At 42.0% G+C, this 21,529-nt stretch overlaps 1 protein-coding gene across 1 annotated transcript in view; it reads right to left on the reverse strand.

The window, feature by feature from the left end:
- LOC134804624 (spectrin alpha chain) overlaps positions 1-21,529 on the reverse strand; it is a 131,182-nt gene that overhangs the window by 104,077 nt on the left and 5,576 nt on the right. The window contains exons 2-24 of the mRNA XM_063777734.1: positions 18,470-18,563; positions 17,736-17,909; positions 16,992-17,258; positions 16,561-16,749; positions 16,069-16,257; positions 15,458-15,628; positions 14,862-15,029; positions 14,115-14,354; positions 12,775-12,963; positions 12,397-12,505; positions 11,701-11,880; positions 10,907-11,091; positions 10,370-10,522; positions 9,843-10,002; positions 8,848-9,053; positions 7,059-7,286; positions 6,044-6,178; positions 3,414-3,548; positions 2,819-2,944; positions 1,969-2,160; positions 1,305-1,494; positions 573-783; positions 357-474 (exon numbers count right to left, since the gene is read on the reverse strand). Coding sequence (XP_063633804.1) covers positions 357-474; positions 573-783; positions 1,305-1,494; positions 1,969-2,160; positions 2,819-2,944; positions 3,414-3,548; positions 6,044-6,178; positions 7,059-7,286; positions 8,848-9,053; positions 9,843-10,002; positions 10,370-10,522; positions 10,907-11,091; positions 11,701-11,880; positions 12,397-12,505; positions 12,775-12,963; positions 14,115-14,354; positions 14,862-15,029; positions 15,458-15,628; positions 16,069-16,257; positions 16,561-16,749; positions 16,992-17,258; positions 17,736-17,909; positions 18,470-18,544 — 3,990 coding nt within the window. The 5' untranslated portion in view covers positions 18,545-18,563. The remainder of the gene's footprint in view (positions 1-356; positions 475-572; positions 784-1,304; positions 1,495-1,968; positions 2,161-2,818; positions 2,945-3,413; positions 3,549-6,043; positions 6,179-7,058; positions 7,287-8,847; positions 9,054-9,842; positions 10,003-10,369; positions 10,523-10,906; positions 11,092-11,700; positions 11,881-12,396; positions 12,506-12,774; positions 12,964-14,114; positions 14,355-14,861; positions 15,030-15,457; positions 15,629-16,068; positions 16,258-16,560; positions 16,750-16,991; positions 17,259-17,735; positions 17,910-18,469; positions 18,564-21,529) is intronic.

Consider the following 21,529-nt stretch of genomic DNA (forward strand, 5'->3'; position numbering starts at 1 on the left):
TTTGCCTAAATAATCACATTTAATCTTGACGTCGCCGTTAAATCGCACGATATTTGCATGCAATATTTGATACATTGCTAACTACGGAGTACAATTAATTCAGTCGACGAACAAAATACTAATGTAGTCCTTTACTATCGTATTTTCACGGAAATGCACGAACGTGTTATGTTATTTAAGTCAGTCTCCATACAAAAAGTACCGAAGTAGCATGACAAATACGAACGTTTCCGAGAAAATACGATGGCAATGGATTGTTCACTACATCTGTACCGCAGTGTAACGAAAATCGCACGTAAGTTCTTGACCCGTCTAAATGGGGTCTTATGCTTGGTTATGTTCCGTTGAACGCTCACCTGGTGTCGCTCGAGCAGCGCCTCGGCGCCGGTGACGTCATTGGCGAGCTCGTCCGAGCTGACGAGAGCCATCATGGAGTTGATCCACGCCATCAGGTCGCGGTAGTCGGAGAGGAAGCTGGAATAACATGAGTGTGTTAGAAAGGTTCAGCTGGTGTAACAGTACTAAGAGCTTCGGTATACATATTTCGTTGCCTAGTATGTAAAGTCTCTTACCGTTGCAGATCGTACGAGTCGAGCAGCTTCTCCTTCCTGGCGTTGGCGCGCGCCTGAAGCTGCTGCCAGGCCTCGTTGATCTCGCGCTGCTTGCTGTAGGTGGCGTCGGCCGAGTCGCCGTGCGTCGACATCAGACGGTTGGCGGTCTCGTCGAGCGACCGGATCTTGTCGCCGAGAGCGGCTAGGTCGCGCTCCAAGCCCTCGTGCTTGCCTGGTGGATGAACAAGTTTTAGTACAAGATTCTGCCAAAAAACGTTACAAAGAACAACGTCACAATATCATCAACACAAAAGTGGTCGTGCGAGTCGACTCCGAACTAACCTGCTTGTATATAAATGGCTTATACGCATCAGCAACAAAACGCAAGCCCGAAGTGTGTATTCCGTAAGCCCTCGGGTTCAGCTTCACACAGGCAAGTTGTACAAACAAACCCGTCTTGAAATAGCAATTAAGCTTGTGAGACACAGAAAATGTAACTTGCAGGTACGGTTTCCAGTGAACAATTCAGGAAGGTTTTTATGTGAAGGATTAGGAACATCAGTAAAGCTTACGTTGCAGTGTCTGCACGGAGCGCAGATCCTTGCCGAGATCGTTAGTGGCGAGGGCGGCCTGCTTCTCGGCGATCCAGATTTGGTCTCCTCGGTAGAACCGCTGAACCTCGTGAGTGGCACGCTCTGACGTCAGTTAAACCGCGGCCATTTATAACTACTGGCTATAAATATAAAAGCTTACGTTGCAGCGTCTGCACGGAGCGTAGATCCTTGCCAAGGTCGTCGGTGGCGAGGGCGGCCTCCTTCTCGGCGATCCAGTCCTTGGTCTCGTCGACGTCGCGGTGGAAGCGCTGCACTTCGTGTGCGGAGCCGAGCTGGGCGGCGCGCTCTGACGTCAGTTGTTGGAGAGACGTCCATTTGGAATTCAGCTCCTGTTACGACAGATGTATTATTTAGTTTAAGTTTACTGGTCAAATATGTGATAATACTTTTGTATCGACCCCTGAAAGTTACGCAGGTATTGCACATCAGCAAGTTGCTACAATAACGCTGTTTTGTGTTATATGTCTTATGTAATGACAATGATTATTTTTTTAACCATTCCTATCATACTGCGACAACGAACAACTAACGATTTAACGAAACATGCCCCCAGCAAGATAGTAAACCTAGTAAAGACCCTTGAACGCGTGCACTATCCGTCAATATTTTAGTCTAGCACTGGACGTTATATTTTAGCGGTATAGGCAGCCTAACTCTGGCCAGGTAGGGCAGTCAGTACACACGGTAGTAATCCGTCTCTATCACTCGTGGTGGCAAAATGTAAATATATGTGAATAACACGCCTGCAGGCTTCTCGAAGTGACTGCCACTCCGCCGCTACCTAGGGAGCTTGAAAGCCTCACCTGCATCTGGGTCTTGATCTTGAGCGCGGCCTCCGTCTGCCCGACAGTCATCAGCTGCACGGCGATCTCGTTCATCTCGGCGAGGCGGACTTCGTTGGCGCGCAGGTCGTTCTGGAAGTCGTCGAACTTCTTCTGCATCACCTCCACCTGCTCCAGGTCCTCGCCGACGTCTTGGACTTGGGCGTGCATTTCCTGTATACCAAAGTGGACTTTTAGACTGTACGGGGATTATGGTGAGGAATGAGAGAATACTAAAATAAATATTTAATAAAATTGAGTAATGTCGGAGTATCTCACCAGATGGTTAAGGCTATGTGCGAAGTTGGTGGTGGGGGAAATAAAAATATTCGTTTCGAACTATTACTCATTTGATTTATTGGAGGCAGAATAAGTTTGACACTAACTATTTAAGCCTACCCAACAGTCAGCTTTCTAGTATTTTATAACTACTGACTATAATAAAAGAGTAGCGTTCGTTACATATCTGATAAATTGTTTCATTTCCTCCTCCAGCCCGAGAGAGGCTTTTAGAGAAGACCTATACCCAGCAGTGGGACATGTAGTGTGTGAGTCTCAACTTATAGACAAGCACACTACGTGTCCTGACTGAAGATAGCATCCGGCCTCCGTCGCTGGAGGGGTACTTAGATCACTTTTGCTTTAGTATATGACATTTATTTCAATTAACCCCTCGCAAGCAGCAAAGGAATAATTTAAATATTCGCGGCGTGCGGCGCGCAGTCGCTAGGCGGCAAGTTTTCCATATTAAAAATGGCGGCGCTCCGCATGCGAGGTTGACGGAGAGCGTCCATTTCGAGGTATCTTGCCGCACGTGGGGTTATAGTCTTACCTTGTCCTTAATCCAAGTGTGGAGCTCGGCAGCCTCGCGGACGAGGACGTACGCCTTGACGGTCTCGTTGAGCTTGTTCTGACGCTCGCGCGCCAGACCCAGCAGGTTGTCATACTGACCCTCGATCTACGAACAAACAGTTCAAAGTTGAATACGGACGAGACAAAATTGTTAAATTATTGATGAAATGCCACATTATGCGGCGACCACCGATCCGCAAGCGATTAGCTATTCCAACCTTCATGGGCAAGCGTTTTATGCACCTTTTACATTAACACATTTACACGCAAGGTCGATCGCTGGCCGCTTTCTCGCGGCTGGTCGTACAGCTTAAATATATTGTCTCGAATCTCAGTGGCTTGCCTATTATAATACAACAGATTACTCTTGTGTGGTATTCCATGCAAGGCAATGCAAGGTACTCAGCAATAAGGCTGAAATGACTTCATCTTGCCCAACGAGATCGCTGTCGTTGGATCTCGTACTGTCTTGAATACTCTGCTGTTGATATTGCAAGAGACTAAACTGACCACCGATAGACCTTATTTTGTTGCAATAAGATCTTGATTCAATTAACTAGTTATGATGAGTGTACCTGGTTCTGTCGGGCCGCGATGGAGCTGGAGTCGGCCAAGTTCTGCTGCGACGAGGACAGACCCGCGTCGATCTTCTTCACGTAGGCGGCCGGCACGAAGCCTTGGCGGTCGTTCACCTCCACCTTCCACCAATCCTGGATAACGGGACAATTTTAAACATTGTTGTTTATCTGCACCTGATTGATCACTATGTTTTCTCAACAGCACTATACGGAAATCATAAAAAAAAAGCAACAACCACTAACACTCCTCTTACAAACATTCTCGATCAACAAACAACACAGCCACGATAAAACTATCATTATCACTAAGGGGCTATTCATAAATTACGTCATTTCAAATTAGGGGGGGGGGGGGTCTGGACATCGGATGACGGTAGCATGAAGTAGGAGGAAATGGGGTCATTTGATGCATGATTTTTGGATGATTATAGGGGGGGGGGGGGGGGTCTAAAATCGTCAAAAATCGATGACGTAATTTATGGACAGCCCCTAAGATAACTAAACTAATATCACAGTAAATTACAATAAGTTACGCGATAAGTTCTCGCTACATTTTGGAGCGGGCGCCTCGACGGACGAGCGAGCACTGGCGCGTTACGTGAATTCGGAGCTGGTTGGAGGCAGATAAATTGACAATTAGGTTAGGATACGTTTAGATCGGGGCAGTTTAGCGCGGACTAGGTTTACACGCAAATATTTTTTTACATCAAGACTGTACTTAAATACAAACAGCTTTAAAGTCATCGTAAATATTTTATTTAAACAAATTAATTTGTATTGAGCATGTGTCGACTTGTATTTAATGTAACTAAAACTATGTGTTATGTTCTCATAGAGGGCACTAAGGTGAAGGCGTATGCCTTTAAAACAATGAGATACATAGGTCAACAGGTCGTTTAACCAAATCTAGCGAGCAGATCGCATAAGCGACAGAAATCACATATGTGTATGTACACTCTATATCTATCATGTTTATGGAACCCATTAATAAAGGGGCCTTAAGGTAACACTAAGATCTGTTTTTAGGGTTCCGTCCCAAAGGGTAAAAACGGGACCCTATTACTAAGATTCCACTGTCCGTCTGTCTGTCACCAGGCTGTATCTCATGAACCGTGATAGCTAGACAATTGAAATTTTCACAGTACAGATGATGTAATTCTGTTGCCACTATAACAAATACTAAAAAGTACGGAACCCTCGGTGTGCGAGTCCGAATCGCACTTGTCCGGGTTTTTTTTACTATGTCTAAAGTACTACGCTATAATGAGCGTTTCATACTATTTCTTATGGGCCGTAGAAAGTACTTCATAGTTTCTTCATTCGAAAATGAAAACAGAGATAAAATCCTTAACAAATAATTAAATTTCAATATGAATGTCCCTTTACATCTCGTCACGGCGGTCAGTAATATAATATTATTGACAACGAATTAGCACGTCTACTCGTACAGTTTTAACTGGTGATTGGTGGACTTTATGATCAATGCAACAAGGCTCACGTTAGTCCAATTTACTGTGGCGACGATGTTTACATTAAAAATACGATAATTCACATGCGGCATGTTTTATACATGCCTACAGATTTTGTATCCAGTGTTACAAGATAATGTTTAACATAGGGTTTTTCAGGAGTAAACTGTTTTAATATGTCCGTTTTTTTACCAATCTGACCTGATATGACATCACAATTATTCTACATCTATTAAATGAGTCCATCGTGAAAATTAATGTAATTTTTTTTTCAATATATGCTTTAATGTGGTAATGATAAGGAAACTAGCATATTAAAGATAATTGTTAATTCAGTTTTTCGGTTGCGCGAATTAGAGTCCGAACATAACACAACACAATCTTACGCGACTGTACGCAGAGAGACTGTACTGTACGTAGTACGTAGTACCATGCGTCAAGTCACGCGACTTTTGACCAAAAAAAAAAAAATATGACAATAATGCGCAAATGTTACTAAAATGCCATTTGTTTTAATTACAGTATGGTTAAAAATGTAGATAACAAGTTGCGGTTACTGATACGTATATGTCTTAGTAGTGATACTGATAGTGTTATCTATCATTTATTTAACGGTTCATAGTAAATATATTTCATAGTATAGATTCATTTGTTTTTTAGTTCAAGGGCAATAAACATGCCACGTGTGTTGACGATTAGACTAATCAAATTTGATCCAAAAATAACGTCTTGAGGAATGGATTCCCAGCAAGCTGGAAATCTATTTAATACTTTCATTTAGTCCTAAATGCGTGTAAGGCGAGCTTGCTCCATACCAGGAGGCGTGCATAAATTAGGAGGTAAATTTTTCCTTGGATTGCCAAACCACTCGATGTAGAAGTCAAATTAAGTTCTCATTCATTGCAATAGGGACCATGCGCGTTGGAGGGTCTGCCATCTTGTGGCCTGAATCGGAAATATAAACTGTACATTGACACTTCGCGCAAAGTGCTGCTCTCTACAATTCACATACGTTTTCTTGTGCGTTCTGCCATCTTGTGCCATTATTGGAAGCTGACACTTGACTTAGACCTCGCGCCTATAAAGAGCCCCTGTGCCTACAGTTTATGCACGCTCCCTTCACCTACACTAATAATAAAGAACAATTTGTAGACATACCTTGTTGTTAGAGTTGAGTAGGGTGAGCACATCGCCGCGCTTCATGGAGACCTCGCGCGGACTCTTCTCGGCGTAGTCGTACAGGGCGACCACGCACTCCTTGCCCGACACGTCCACCACGGGGGACTCTTGTTGCTGCGTACCAACATTACATTATACTCACCGCAATATCACCTGACGACTGAGATCATAATGCTATCTTTACCCTTGTTAAGTCCAACCAAGAATGACAGATGGCATTATGACCTCAGTCACCAGTTGGTATTGCGGCTTACCGCAATCATCTATACTTATATAGACAATACAAGTGTACAAGCAGTGGCGTAGCGTGAACTAATCTAGCCGTGAGCGAGGTCGCATTTGCGAGGCTCTTTTCTTTCTATGTGTATTCCCTAGGCAATAAAAATGGTTGGCTCCCGCGAGGCCTTATGTGTGAAGCCGTAGGCGAGAGGCAACTTTGCATAGCTACGCCACTGTAACTTTATGTAAATTGGTGCTGTCGTAAAATCAAACAAACTTAAAATGATAGAAGGACAATGTATCTTGAAAATGATGAGTTATCATTAGAGAACTTAAGTCACAAACAGGTGGAAAAGGATTCTGGCTTCTTTAATTTACTAGTCACTAGTAACTAGTGGCTCTGTGAGCTGCCCATGACTCCGTCATTTAAAAAAAAAATACAAATATCTACTGAGCCTTCACACGAAAGTAGTTTTGCCCAAGGAGAAACGGGACCTTCACTTCGTTTGGTCAACTAGTTCAAATAACAGGTCTATGATTATTTTACTAACATGTCACGATGCTTGGTCTTACAAATGTAATCTTAATCCGTCATTTAATTTATCTTTCGTACATTAAATCTAGTGATCTAGAAATAATCTTACACTTTATAAAAAAAACATCTCCTTGTTCTCTGAGCAGTTTGAAAGAGTCCTCGTTCTAGTATACTCGTCGTCATGTTGCTAAGTTTGCGCCATCAAAGTAATCTAAACCTAAAAAAAGTAAGACAACTTACCCTGCACGAGTTGGCCTGCTCCCTCAAGCTCTTGATAGTGTTTCCGAACGCCTCAAGGTCAGACAGAAGCGCCTCATGTTTCTTGAGGAGGGCCTCTGAGGAATCCTCGTCTTTCCCGTAATCTTGGGTGTTGGCCATTGGCTCCTTTTCGCGCATCCAGGATTCCGCTTCGTTGGCGTCGGCGAAGTACTGCTGGGCTTGGAGCGAGTCCTCCAGGTCTTGCTTGCGCTGTTGGGGTGATGCACTGATTAGTACGGAATACAGGAGGACGTGTAGCCCTTTTGCACGCCACGCGTATCGTCAGAACGCACGAAGGTAAGATAACATTATAAATAGAAAGTGGCAAATTCAAAACGTCACCTACTTATCATATTTTATGTGCTTATACGACTAAAAAACATTTAAGTTGTTTGAAATAAACCTTTTACTTTACAATACAAAAAAGTGTTCAATTTCTTTTGAATTAATATTCTAACAATAAACATTGATATGAATATGAAAGTACCGCATCAGTTTTTATGAGAACCTGGTAATCTATTACATAAATAAAAAAAACTTATAATCTTATCGCGCGTAGCGTTATGCTAATTTTGTGCACGCGGACTGAGGACACTTGAGGTCATTGTTGTTTATTAAATTTAGTTGTACACCTACTCGTTTCTGATCCCCTGGTACTTTGCTGCACCTTACTGCAACTTGCACCATATGCAATGCATAGAGAACGCGCTACAAGCCTCAATTAGCTAATATTCGATTGTCTTTATCTGTCATTTTGACTTATGTATTTGTAGGAAAGAGAACACATAATTTAACTAAATCAGGCCCGTAAAGTTTTATGAATAAGGGGGATAGTATTTAATTTATAATGTATTTTTCTACTCGTCGACTGTAATTCTTGAATTAAGATTTCTTATACCAAACTGCAATTGGGTATTTTTAATGTATGGGCTCCCAACTCAACTATAATATTCATTTCGATACAGTTTAGTCAACTATAATGAAATTGACCAATCACAGCTCGCCGCGATCAAGAGGACGAAACAAAACCATAGCTCAAATTAATTATTTATTTTAGGTTGTATAGTAGAAACAATAAGTCAGAAACGCGCATGTGACACCCTTAATATAGCAACATCCATAGACTGCGAAAACCACTGTGTTGCTTGTTAGTCTCCATTGGCTACGGTGGCCAAAATCGAGAAAACAACTGTCTAAAAATTGAATTTAGCGCGGAGCAAGGACCAGGTGGCTTAGCACGGTCGCGTTTTTATCCCTTGTCACCATGCCTGTCACGTTCTAACAAGTATGTAAGTGCGAAAGGGACGCGCATAGTGATAGTCGATAAAAATGGAACCGTGCTGAGCCCGCAGGGCCTCATGAGTTACGAGAAGGTGTCCGGGGGCGCGGCGGCCGGGGCCCGTACGAAGGTATCACGGCTGTTCGCGTATCTGCTGTATACTTTTGGTTTGTTTACATATATGATTCTACTAGTTTAAAGTATTCATTTTCCACTATCACGCGGTTGACGCGTAGAAAAAGTAAATATAATAGTGATATAATCAAGCATTTCAATCTCGTACCTTACTTATACAACTCAGCAAGCTTCGTTGTCTAAACACGGTACTCGACTGAAAAGCTCTCTATTATATCACGATTTTATAAAATACTATTAATTAGATATATTATGTTTATCAATAAGGATCTTAATCTCTAGCCGCTAAGAGACCTATAAAAGGTATTCAATGGAATGGAATACCTTTTTATAGGTTTCTGGGCCTTTTATAGGTACCTGGAGAGCCTTCTCCTGCAGCTGCGTCCACTGCTGGTGCAGTTGCTGAAGCCTAGCGCCGATCTCATCAGCAGCAAAGTGTCCTGCGTCCCGCAAGGCAGCGCCCGCGGCCCGTACGGCTTCTACTCGGGTCTCGTGCTGCGCCATCTCGCCCATGACCGCTTGGTGTTTCTTCATCAGGTTCTGGACGCCGATAAGGTCGCGGCCTGGGTGAAATGATGTTTGGTAAGTATTATGTGACGAATTCATTTAGTATTGAGCATAAACGTCTGCGAGTCTCGCCCAAGACAGTGAGTTTTTCCATTATTTCTTTATTTTTAAGCATTGTTTTTTTATGCAATTTTCTGCGATTAGGTGATTGGTGAGATTGTCACGATTAGAGCACTCGTGTTCTATTATATCCATAGAGGAACAGTGTATTATGTAAAATGAGCGAGTTTAAATTCCGTGTGTGAACAATGTATCAAAAACAGGAAAATAAATAATCGATTTTGGTAAAAATTCCCATCCTGAAAGGATTTTTAGAAATTGCAATTGAAAAAGTTTGTTTGGTATGGACAATGTGTAAAATTGTATTTAATTTGTTCAAAAAAATATCCCAATGTATTTTTCCTAATGGGGTGCACTATATGGATAGGTATGTGTAAAAGTAATAGATTGGAAGTTTTGATTGATTTTAATTCAAGCATGAAAATATTCTTACTGTTTTTTTTTTTAATTTCTCCCCCTTAGCAGCTAAAAGGGGTTTGAAGTTTCCATTAAGTTGTAGAAAGATTTCCACAAAGACAATGCATGTACCTCGGTTGGTGGACGCGATGATGGGCTCCTTCTCCCGGATCCACGCGGCCTCGTCGTCCAGGTCTCGGAACAGCTGCTGCGCCTGCAGGGAGTCGAGCAGGCGACGCTTGCGGACCGCCATCGACTTGTCCAGGGCTGTGTAGCCACCAGACCGTCCTAGTAACACTGTGGGATTCCCACTGAGAGCACGTATGTACCTCTGTTGGTGGACGCGATGATGGGCTCCTTCTCCCGGATCCACGCGGCCTCGTCGTCCAGGTCTCGGAACAGCTGCTGCGCCTGCAGGGAGTCTAGCAGGCGACGCTTGCGGACCGCCATCGGCTTGTCCAGGGCTGTGTAGCGCGCCACCAGACCGTCCTAGGTAATCATAATTAACATTATTTAATGGCTTTACTCAGTGTCTTCCAAGCACAGTTAGTGAAGAAATTGTTATAAATATCTGAACAGTCGTGAATACAAGCAAAACTGTATCTTTTAAAAAGCTACAGGTAGTCAGCCTATCCCGCGAGCATGATTTTCAACTTAACATTTCAGTCAATCTTGCAAAGACATATAGGAATGATATGCTTACTCAACATACCCGAGAAAAAATTAGAGTAAAGTAGTTTATATTACTTTGCTTTTCAGCGATAATCTTTAGCCAATGTGTTTGCCTGAAAATGTTTCTATTTCGAAGTTTGTAACAAAGAGTTTGAAATGACGACTTCAATGAGTATGAACTTACTCTCTTAGCCTTGATGTTGTCAGCGTCAAAGTGTCCCTTCTCAATGAATTGCTCGGCCTGCGTGCGGATGGCGTCAATGCGTTCAGCGTGGGAGCCGACGTCAGCCTCTAGGAGAGCGTGCTTCTTTTGCAGGTTCTGTACGCTGGTCAGGTCCTAAAATAGTGTGATGATATTAGAAGTTTATTTATTTATTTAACCAACTTTACATTGACAGTTAAACCAAACATGCAAGTTATGGGTTACAAACTAATTATAATAGACTTATCACTAAATTTACCTAATTAATATTAATAGTTTTGGGCGTAGATATTGACTCTAGATAGCGGGCTGCCGTGGCTAGGAATTTCGGTTCTGTTTGTGAGAATAAGTCAAGAGTAGGATTATATAAAATAATATTATTAATGTGGTTAAGTGCGATGTATAGTGGACTAGTGACTAGTGTCATTGTGCTGGTCTTCGGAAGAAGTCTATAATAGTGACATGTTTGATAATAATCTTAATAGATAACTTCCTAACGTCCCGTATAAATGTCAGTACCTTGCCGTAGTCCTCGCTCAGAAGCTGCCCCTCCACCTCAGACAGCCAGAGCTCGATGTCTTCAACGGCGCGGTTGTACTGCTGTTGCTGCGAAGCTTCTTGCAGCTTGCTGCCCTTCAGTTCGGACGCGGCGGCCAGGCGCTCCCAGAGACCGGCTAACTCGCCAAGGCGGGACTCGATTTGAGCTGTGGGCAGATAAAGAATAGTTATACTCTGGCAAGGCAGCTTTTCCAGTAAACCCGAAAAGTGTAAGCGCGCAAGATAGACCTCATATACAAAATTTTAATAATGCGACTTTTTCTACTGACAAGTTTGCTTGTCAGATTTGCAAAATCAGCAAATGCTACATATTTTGCATTGGACATCTAGAAAAAGTTATTTACTCGAAGTGTCCCTAAGTTCGGAAAAAAAAGACTTAGTTTTATAACACAGCCCTAAAAATACTTCTTAGTCTTATGAGGGTATTATCGAAACTTTTTCAGAGTATAATACATACAATCCCGAATTCTTGACTTAAAAGGATTTCTTATCAATTTCGAAGGTCACAAGAATAAAGAGTTAAGAAATTCGTCGCTATTTATAGACTGCGTAATCTAAACAGTGAAACTGTATGCAGGAAAATTAGATTTAAAAAAGTAATGTAAAATTCTCGGAAGAGTTGATCTAGTTTTAACTTACTAAGATAAAAAAAAACACAAAGTCGCATAGGTGCGGTCTCCAATGCCCGGAAATATTTACTGACGCTACTCCTTTCCTGAAAGTACCAGGCAAACATGCTTGACAAAGAGACTCACGCTTAGCGAAATGCTCCTGCTCTAACAGGTCGCGTCCCACGGCGGTGATCTCGTCGACTCTCGGCTTGTTCGCCTGGAGCTCCTGCTCGAAGTTCTGGTGCTTCTGGACCTTGCCGTTCAGGTTGGTCGGGTCGAGGTAGGAGTCGTCGGTGGCGAACTTGAGCTTCTCGTTGATCCAGCCTGGTGGGGAATGGTTGGGTAGTGAGCGAATTTGAAAACTTCTGTCGGTATTTTTATTAATTATAAAAGAGGGATATTTGGCGAAAGGGACGTGAGCAGATACAATTTTGGGCGGAACTAGGGTTGGCATTTTATTCAAGAGAGGTTTGACGAAACGATACGGTTTGCGAAAGGGAAAATAGGAAGATTTTCACGTGAATCAGTATGCGTTCCAAACTTGATATTATCGGTATTGCTGGCGTTGTAGCGATTGCCGAGTACCCCTGTCACAAGTTCGCCTCAAGAGAAACTTATTTTACTAGCTGTATTAATTAGACATAAGATTTTTGACAAATATTTCAGTTATGATACAAGCTTTTATGGCTGACTGTACTTTTCTTTCAACAGGCAACTAATACTCATAGAGACGATTGTAACAACAAAGTGGGTCTAATTTAGTTTACAAGATTTGATCATACATACATTGCAAGTTGAATAAAAGCTTGTAAAATACGGTTAGGTCGAAAAAGGGCTTACCCTTGGTCTCGTCGCAGTCCCTCTCAAACTGCTGGTACTTGTAAGCGTCCTCTAGCAGCTCGCGCCGTTGGTTAGACTTCTCAAACAGGGCTGCGCGGCGCTCCAACAGCTAGACGAAATTAATATCATATTGATTATGTTGTTTATCTAAAAACGGGTTGATACATGGAAAACCATTTGGTCCTTCAGATATAAAATTTCAACACAATCACCAATCACTTATAACTAGATAGTTGACATGGACCATGACCATGGACATGGATGGGACTAAATTGCGAATAAATGTGGCGCGCGCATCGTGAGTACGAAAAGCGTACGGCAAGTGACTTCACAGGCCGCACAGCTGCGCTAAAATGATTGGAAGGAATCTAAACATACCATCTCCCTCCTCTGAGCAACGTCGTCGGCAGCATAGTGTTGTCCCTCGATCAGCTTGGACGCGAACTCGTCCAACGCCTTGATCTTCTCCTCCTGAGCGGCGAGGGACTTCTCAAAGTCTTCGTGTTTCTTCAGCAGGGCCTCGACGGAGTCCAGGGAGTCACCGACGTCCTCGTTGGCGAGGAAAGCCTGGACGAAAGACATGTTTAGCGTGTTTGGAAGTTGACAGTATAACTTTCAAAGATAGTAGATATAAATGTAGCTTCGAGCAACACGGAAGGGAGGCGGCATTCGCACTATTTTCCCTCTACCTAGGTACAAGATCAACTGATCTAGCGCGGGTAATAAAACTAGTTGCACTCGGATTTTTCACTAGACCGGGTCCAGTCGCGCGACTGAACACAGCAGCAGAAAAAATGCCTAATTGCTCGGTTTTTTGTTGTAAAAAGAGGTCGGGGACATCAAATTTTCAAAAAGAAGGTGTTACATTTCACATGTAATATTTTTTTTACATATCATACGTTTAATTACATTTAAACACAATTATTATATTTTAGTCTCATAATGGTCTCATATAATTGTTGGATTTATCGATTTTGCTCGCCCAGTACAAATTGCGGATCGCTCGAGCGACAAATCCGACTTCTCATCTCTCAGAAAACAATAAAGTTCTTCGACGAAAATGTGTTAGTGTACGTGTTGTGACACTTGTGACTCGTCCGTACACAAAAAGAGATCGAGGTTTGCAAGATTTGTCTTTGACGTGTGTCATGTATTTGTGTCGTCATTACAGATTGGATTTTGTATGTGAGAAGTGTGTGAGAAGTGCGACTGTGTGCACCTTTCCCCCCGCAAAAAATGGCAGAAAGATTTGTATGGTAAGATATCGCTTGGGCCCCTCTCTTCCGACGTGTCGGAAGCCGGTGTTGCTCGAAGAAATGTAGATTATTTACTTATTTTTTATTTTATGCATAAAATATTGTAGTAAACATAACTATTATAAATTTTAATAATTACATTCGTGCTATGTTCAGATATAAGTACCTTTTGTTTTACTACCACTTTTCCGTAAGTTTACCATGAAGGTGCTTTCTAAAAATGGCAAAATTTATACAAAAGTGTACCCGTCGTATTACTTGTAATATAAGATTGCTGTATAAATGTAATTGTTTTTCGCCGGTTCTTCTCCAATTACAAATTTATAAAGAAGTATTTATTTTTGATTAGCGAGATTTACCGCAGGAACGAGAAAAGTGGCGCTGTCTTGTGCCGGCGGCAATCTCATGGGACACTGAGCCAACGGAGTAAGTGTAAAAGTATAAATATTAGGTGTAGTTCACCTCCTGCTTGTGCATCCAGGCGTCCGCCTGCTCCGTGTCGCGGTAGAACAGCTGCAAGTCCATGCACTGCAGGTACAGCACGCGGCGCTGCTCCCACAGCTGCTGGAGGGCGCTGCTCTCGCGCTCCAGGGCTTCGAGGGCCGAAGACACCTCGGAGGAGGCGCGGTGGCCGCTGTCGACGAGCGCCTGGCCGGCGGTCGCGCACGCGCGGATCACGTCTTCGCGCGCGTCCATCTCACCCTGCAATGTTATGCTAGTTTAGTATAGTTAAATAAGAGAGAAGTGGTGCTGAATGGTAAGAGAGTGAGTACACGAAAAAACAGGACAACTAGCCGTAAGCTGAATACAATAAGGCTTGTGTAGTAGCTACTGTAGTATCGTCGTGTAAGACGATGTATAGACTGATATATTGTAGATAGATTTGAATAGATGTTGTGATCCAATTTAAGTCCTAAGACAGCTGCGAAGTTTACAGATTGACCCGTTATGTCATTGGATGTCATTACGATGAAAAAATATCTTCTTCAATGGTCAGTTGCCTTTGACGGCGGTACAGTTTATTAACCTATATGTCCAATTTTATTTTCATTAACTCTAATCACAGTAGAAAATATGAGTGTAAGTGTCAACAAGTCATGAATATAGGTTTTATCTCTCTAGGAGCCTTAATAGCAGGTTGGAAAAGTCTAATGCGGGTTTACCGTCCCCTAGTCTAGACAAGACCAAGTTCGGTGAGTGTGATGGTACCTTATGCTCCTGATGGCGTTCCAGCAGCGCCTCAGCGCCGGGCACGTCCTTGGCGAGGTCGTCGGCGGCGATCAGCGCGCGGATGTCGCTCACCCACGATATCAGGTCCCTGTAGTCAGCGAGGAAACGGTGCAGGGCGTGGGAGGACTCCAGCTCGCTTCTGCGCTCCTGGTGGGCGAGATTATGTTACATGTTATTTTTCACCTCAGCAGCTCGAACAAGCGTACTTTGCTTCTTAAAAACAGTGAGCAAAATGCGATTTTGCTTCTAAATTTTAATAAAAATTCTAAATTTTAGATTATTATTATAGAATCTTTCGCTTGCACGGGACTCAAAATAAGCACTCGAAGAAATATCAAACTTTGATCTCTTGTTGTACAAATAACTATAGTTTAACAATACAAAATGATATAGCGAACAAAAAATGTAACATAATGAAACTTAATTGACACTTAAATTGAGTCTGACATGTAGCTATTACTTGACAAATCGAAATCATGACGAAATTCTTGACAGCTCGCCTTTTTCCGGTCGGGTGTCCATACACTACATATACAAGCTGGTGGGAATAAAGAGCCACTGCAGTTCAGACTTACCTTGGCCTTGTGGACCAGCTTCTGCCAGGCGGCGGTGATCTCGTCCCGCTTGGCGTGGATGGCGGGGGCGTGGTCGGTATGTATCGCGGCCAGACGAGCGGCCTCGCCGTCAAGGGTCGACACCTTGTCTTCTAGAGCAGCTAGGTCACGCTCTACGCCTTCGTGCTTGCGCTAAAGAATTACCAAATATTTGTATTTCTGGTGGTTTCATTAGTACACACACAACTGTGTCATTTGAATTCAGTAATGTTCTTAAATAAAGTAATTTAATTTCTTTAAGTAGCTTTATAGTTAGCATCTGGTTGACCTACTCATCGGTCATATTAAAGTCAGTAAACATGAGAAATTGTACCATCTGTCTCATGTTCTAGCAAAATAAATGATTCTGATTCCGAAACAATTTAAAGTATGAATTTTCCAAGAGAGTTATGTTAATACTGAAAATAAAGGAATATCTCGGTATAGGCGTTTTTCGTTTCTTTTTACTCCAATAAAGCAAGCTGCAATAATTCTTTGGTAAAAGTTGGATGGGTTATTCGGATCCACAAATGTTTTACCTTCATATGCAAAATATTATTGCAGTGGATTGTTAACTTGCCACTATCTCTTACCTGTAGGGTCTGGACGGTGGCCAGATCCCTGCCATAGTCATCAGATCCCAGCACCACGTCCTTCTCCGAGATCCAGGCGATGGTCTCATCGGCGTCGCGGTTGAAACGCTGGATCTCGTGGGCGCCGAACAGACGCTCTTGACGCATGAGCGCCATTTGACGGAGGCGCTGCCAAGCTTCGTTGAGTTCCTGTGTGATTTTGGTGTGTTAGTCATGGTTGCCTGGTACTTTTGAAAATACTGCGGCAATGTTTCTGTTTTAGACATATCTGCATGGACCGAGGAAAATAATTCTAACCTTCATAAGAAATATAACTGATTGGTATCTTCTATACTTACAAGACTTGGTTCAGGATCGTCAATATCTGACTCTTAATTTGCCGAATCCGAATGATATATGCATTCATATATGCATGATTCAGTTCGTAAGAGAAAAAAAAAGCTCCTGGCCATGTCCTGCTGGAACTGCTGGAACTGTCCAGGTCTTACTTACATCCTTGCGCTTGACGATCGTCTCCCGCTCAGGGTGGCCCTCCAGCACCAGGCGCTCGGCCAGCTGGTTGACCTCGGTCACGCGGTACTCCTGGGCGGCCATGTCCTTCTGGAACTCGTCGAACTTGCGCTGGAGGACCTCGACATGCTCCAGGTCGGAGCCGAACTCTTCGGCGTTCACGAAGGTTTCCTGAATGAGAACAATTACTTTAGACCACTGTTTTTACAGAAGGATATAATACAGAAAGATTTATAATCAAATGATTAATGATTAAATAAAGATCAGATCAAGTCTCACTTTGTCATGGATCCAGAACTGAACCAGCACCAACGCCTGCTGTAGCTTCATGCCTTTCTCAGCAAGTGCGGACAACAGCAGCTCCCATAGACGGTGCAATTTAAACATCCACTTACAGATAGATAGATACTGACCTTGTCATGAATCCAGAACATGACCTCATCGCAGTGCCTCAAAAACTGCACCAGCACCAGCGCCTGCTGAAGCTTCATGCCCTTCTCAGCGAGCCGAGACAACAGAAGCTCCCACAGACGGTGCAACTCGTCCAGACGCCTCCTGATGGTTTCGGAGGCGAAATGGTTGCTGGTGATCATCTCGCTGCCGGTGTTGTCGAGGACCACGATCGCGTTGGAGTGCGCGGCCACTTCGGCTTCGAAGGCTTGGTGCTTCTGGATCTTGGCCTGATGAAAGAGGAAGAGGTTATGATTTGTTGATGTGTATTTATGTTTTATTTAATAAGTACAAGATAAACATTTTTAAATGAGAAAACAAACCGCACAAAAGTACTGAAAAGGTGGTGGTAGTTTACGCCCAGAAAAGACGGGAATATTCTGAATGAAAACTCATCAATTGGTAGCTTGAAGGCTATAGGTTGCAGTTTCCATACTTGTTGGGAATGCCTAACTCCACCTCACGTCCTTGAGTTCTCCGCGCTGAAGTTGTCCAGGATGCTCTTGGTCTCTCCGCAGACTTTTCGGTGGCCTTGTTGAGGATTTGAGATAATGGTAATTGGAATAGTTGAATACGGTGGTAGTACCTGCAGGTTGGTGGGATATTGCTGACCGCCTGCAGCTCCTGGATCCTCGAGCTCGTCGTCGAACTTAAAGTACTGGAAGCGCCTAGCCGTCCAGCTCTTCAAAAGCTGTTTGAATAAGTACCTGCAGGTTGGTGGGATCTTTGTAGCTTTCATCGCTGGCCGCCTGCAGCTTCTCCTGGATCCAGGACTCGAGCTCGTCGGCGTCGCGCTTGAAGTACTGGAAGCGCCTGGAGTCTTCGAGTTTCTCGCGTTTGGCGCGCGCCTCCTGCTTGAAGTCTTCATAGCGGTTGAGCACCTGGGCGGATATTTAGGTATTAGTTAGGGTTCATATTGTTCATAACATAGAATTAGTTGGTTTTGTGATATACTTGGGCGGATCAAGATTTTTGTGTTGTTATTCTGTCCGTCCAAGGGATAATATAAGTGATACATTTTGTTAAAAGAAATGTCTTCACCTCACCTATTCGGAAAGGGGCTTTTTCTTCCCCACTAGGAGGGATTAGAGTGGCACTTTTCTTCCCTGCTAGGAGGGATCAATATTTTTTTTGTAACATATTAATTTTTTCATAGGTGATGTGAAAACCAGTATGTGTACAATGGTAGGAAAATATTTTCCATCTCGGGCGTAACACACTTTAATCCTTCGCTTCGTTTAGGATTCAATGTACGCCCTCGCCGTAAATATGTCATTTTGCTCCCCTGTGACACAATCTTCTTCTTCCCTGTTAGGGACAAAGTTACACTTTTCTGTTCAAGGACATTTTGTTGCCAGTATAAAATATTAACACAATGAAATATGAAAATAGTATGCACATAATCGATGTCAATAGTGACTTTAAAATATCTTATATGAACCTGTTCACGGCGCTCCTGAATGTCCTCGGCTGTTTCGAGGATCTTCACCTCCTTGGGCGGTGGGATCTGCTCCATGGTGGATGCGTCAAGTCAACTGCAACAACAACTAATGTCCATATAACCGCAGCTAAAATCTAAAGTTTTCAGATCAGGTCACAAGTCATTCGACTGCCATATTATCCATGATAAAAAGTAAAGAATAAGGTCAACATAGATGCAAGTCGTGACTTATCGCACTTATATCACGTGCTAATTAAAAAATACTCCATATTAGTGTCACACCGCATTTTAAGAGCATCATCATTAAGACCTCAAAACGTTAAAGCTTAATAGCACTCTTAACATGGTGTATGGCGCACCAATTAGTGTGAAAGTTTCTGTTGCAAACTGAATCTTCTTGCGTGAGGATAAGCTTCAGTTTTGAGTGCGCGAAGTATTTGCGTGCTGTACTGCAGTGCGACACCTCCGCAGAATTTATAACTATGTATAAATAAACAATAGATTTAATAGTGTCTTGAATACATGGTAAAAGTAATATCGTACAAGTCTCATAGCAACGCTAAAGACATACTAATTTCCATTACATTTGTGAGTTTAATAAATGACTAAATAAATATACTTCTTTTTTGGTGTTTATCTGTCCCGTGAGCCAGGGAACGTTACAAAGATTGTTAAAAAATGCTGTAACGTGTATGCGGGTCGGAATTACCCCAATTCACTTTCCTCTCTACGCATATTGACCAATATAAGACACGCAAATTGCCCTACACGCAAAATGCCAACACGAGCACTCACTCGCAAATTGACCTATCTTAAATCATACGCGAAATGACAAAACGTAAATTGCCCTATAAGCATAATGCCAAAACTTACCATAGCCAAGACACAATTTTGCATATCGATGGCTTTATTGGCTTTCATGAACAACTAGTCCGTAAGCCCGGTCTCCCAAATCGCCTACGTCACGTGACATCACGATAAAACGCAGGGCAGCCCCTCAGAAAAGTTATGCTGAGCAAGAATCAAAAGAATATCGCACTTAAAATTAAAAAAAATTAATAACTTTTTTTTTCAACACGACTAGAAAATTAACGTTAACCTCACTAATACTGATACGAAACAGTTGCTTATAATGAACGATATGCGCTGTGTTAGTCCTGCTCAGGTCTTCTGAATCACCCTGTATAAGTATTCTTTACCAGCATCGTTTGTTTGATTCCATATTTCTTTTCCCACGCAATGAATTTACCATACCGTCATAGTAGCCAACATTGCCCGTTTTTTTTTTCAGAAAAAACACGATTATTTCAAAAATATTGTATAGCAGGATGTTACTTTTTTACGTTCATTATGTCCATCGTGATCATACGCAGCTGCCTAATCGAAAGAACTATTTTTTAAAGCGACTTTTAAACCGTTTTTTGTCGATTTAGATGGCGGGTAAAGTTATCAAGGTTTTTAGCCAACATTGCCCACGTCGATTTTTAGCTGAAAAACCGCTCGTATGATATTCAAATAAGGTTCATACCAACTTTTAGGGCAATCCTGTCGCTCACTGCAACAATTTTAGCATTGAGTTTGTTAGTTTTTTCCCACAGGCGTTGGGCAATGATATCCAGGAGTTTTCTCTCTTCTCCATACAAATAGCATTTAGGGATTTGAATGGTTTAGGGTTGTCACTTTTACGGTAAGTTCTTGTGTCAACTATAAACCTTTTATTTACAGGTATTACGGTAAAATAAAACAAATTTGCAAAATCAATGTTTCTTTTTCCACCCTGTATAATCTATTTTCTACTAAAAATAGTGGTGTTGCCATAACAGTCTTAACATTAAGGGATTTGTCTAAAATTATCTTTTTGGGCAAAGTTTCCCCTCAAGGCAAAGTTGGCTACTATGACGTACCATACATTATACTGCTCCTCAAAATACGCAGACGCAATTGTATACCGTGAGGGACGTGACCCATATTATGTATGAAAGATTATTGAGTTATTGACAGAACGTTTTGTCTGCGTACGCGTGTATTTTAAGCAGCAACGGTACGGTTACGATGCGACTATACCGTATTAATCATCAGCGGCTTGGTCGAACTTTAAATTTGCTCAGAGTGGCCATAAACCGTATTGGTCAATTTACGTGTGTCATTCTGCGTAGTAGCAACTAGCGGCATTATTATGTACTTCTTATTTATTACTAGATAGCATAAACAAAGGGGCTTAAAAATACGAAAATTCCTGATTGTTGCGACAATATTATAAATACCTAAGGATTATTTTAAACTGTGACCCAGACGACGATCCCACAAGGTGCACGAAAAGAAAACTCTTCCAGATACAATTTAAATATGTATTTAATAATATAACCCTTTACTATTGAAAAAAAAAAGTAGAATACTTTGTTTAAAGTCAAGGAGTTTTACTTAAAAAAAATTAAAAATAATTAAAGTCATTAAGATATTGTTAATTTTTGACATGATGCATCAAGGCAAAGATCCGTCAAGTTATTTCCACATGGATGACATACTAAGTATTTTGTATGGGAAAACAAAATTTTCCATTCCCAGATTTTCCTTTGTTTCCTGTAAAATTTCAAAGATCTCTTACAACTTTTTGGAAACTTTCTTCAACTTGAAAATCCATAGACGAACCTAACAATACTTATTCAAATATTAAAATCGATCTAAGTTACAGAGTAGGTATGCTAAAGAAATGTACAGTCAGCAGCAGAAGTTGCTAAGCGGGCGAGGTGTTCAAAATTACCTTGACGCGGTCTTATTCTCTTAACAATAAAGTCGCGTCAAGATCATATTGAACCAGCGATTGATAATAAACATAGATGATGAACTAGCTCTGTAAAATTACCCCATACATATTGTGCCACGGAGCTATTTAGTTCGCAAATGGCGGCCCGTTGTGTCAGTCGTAGGAAGAAGTATTTAGATTATTTTTATTATTTATTTAAGGTTAAATGATGTGCTAGCCGTTCCAACAAACATTGAAAATATTATGGGATTACCTTTCACGTATAATTTAGCCAGGATAATATTATTTTGATCATT

This window comes from Cydia splendana, chromosome Z, assembly GCF_910591565.1.
Source record: "Cydia splendana chromosome Z, ilCydSple1.2, whole genome shotgun sequence".
In the NCBI taxonomy this organism is placed as follows: Eukaryota; Metazoa; Arthropoda; class Insecta; order Lepidoptera; family Tortricidae; genus Cydia; species Cydia splendana.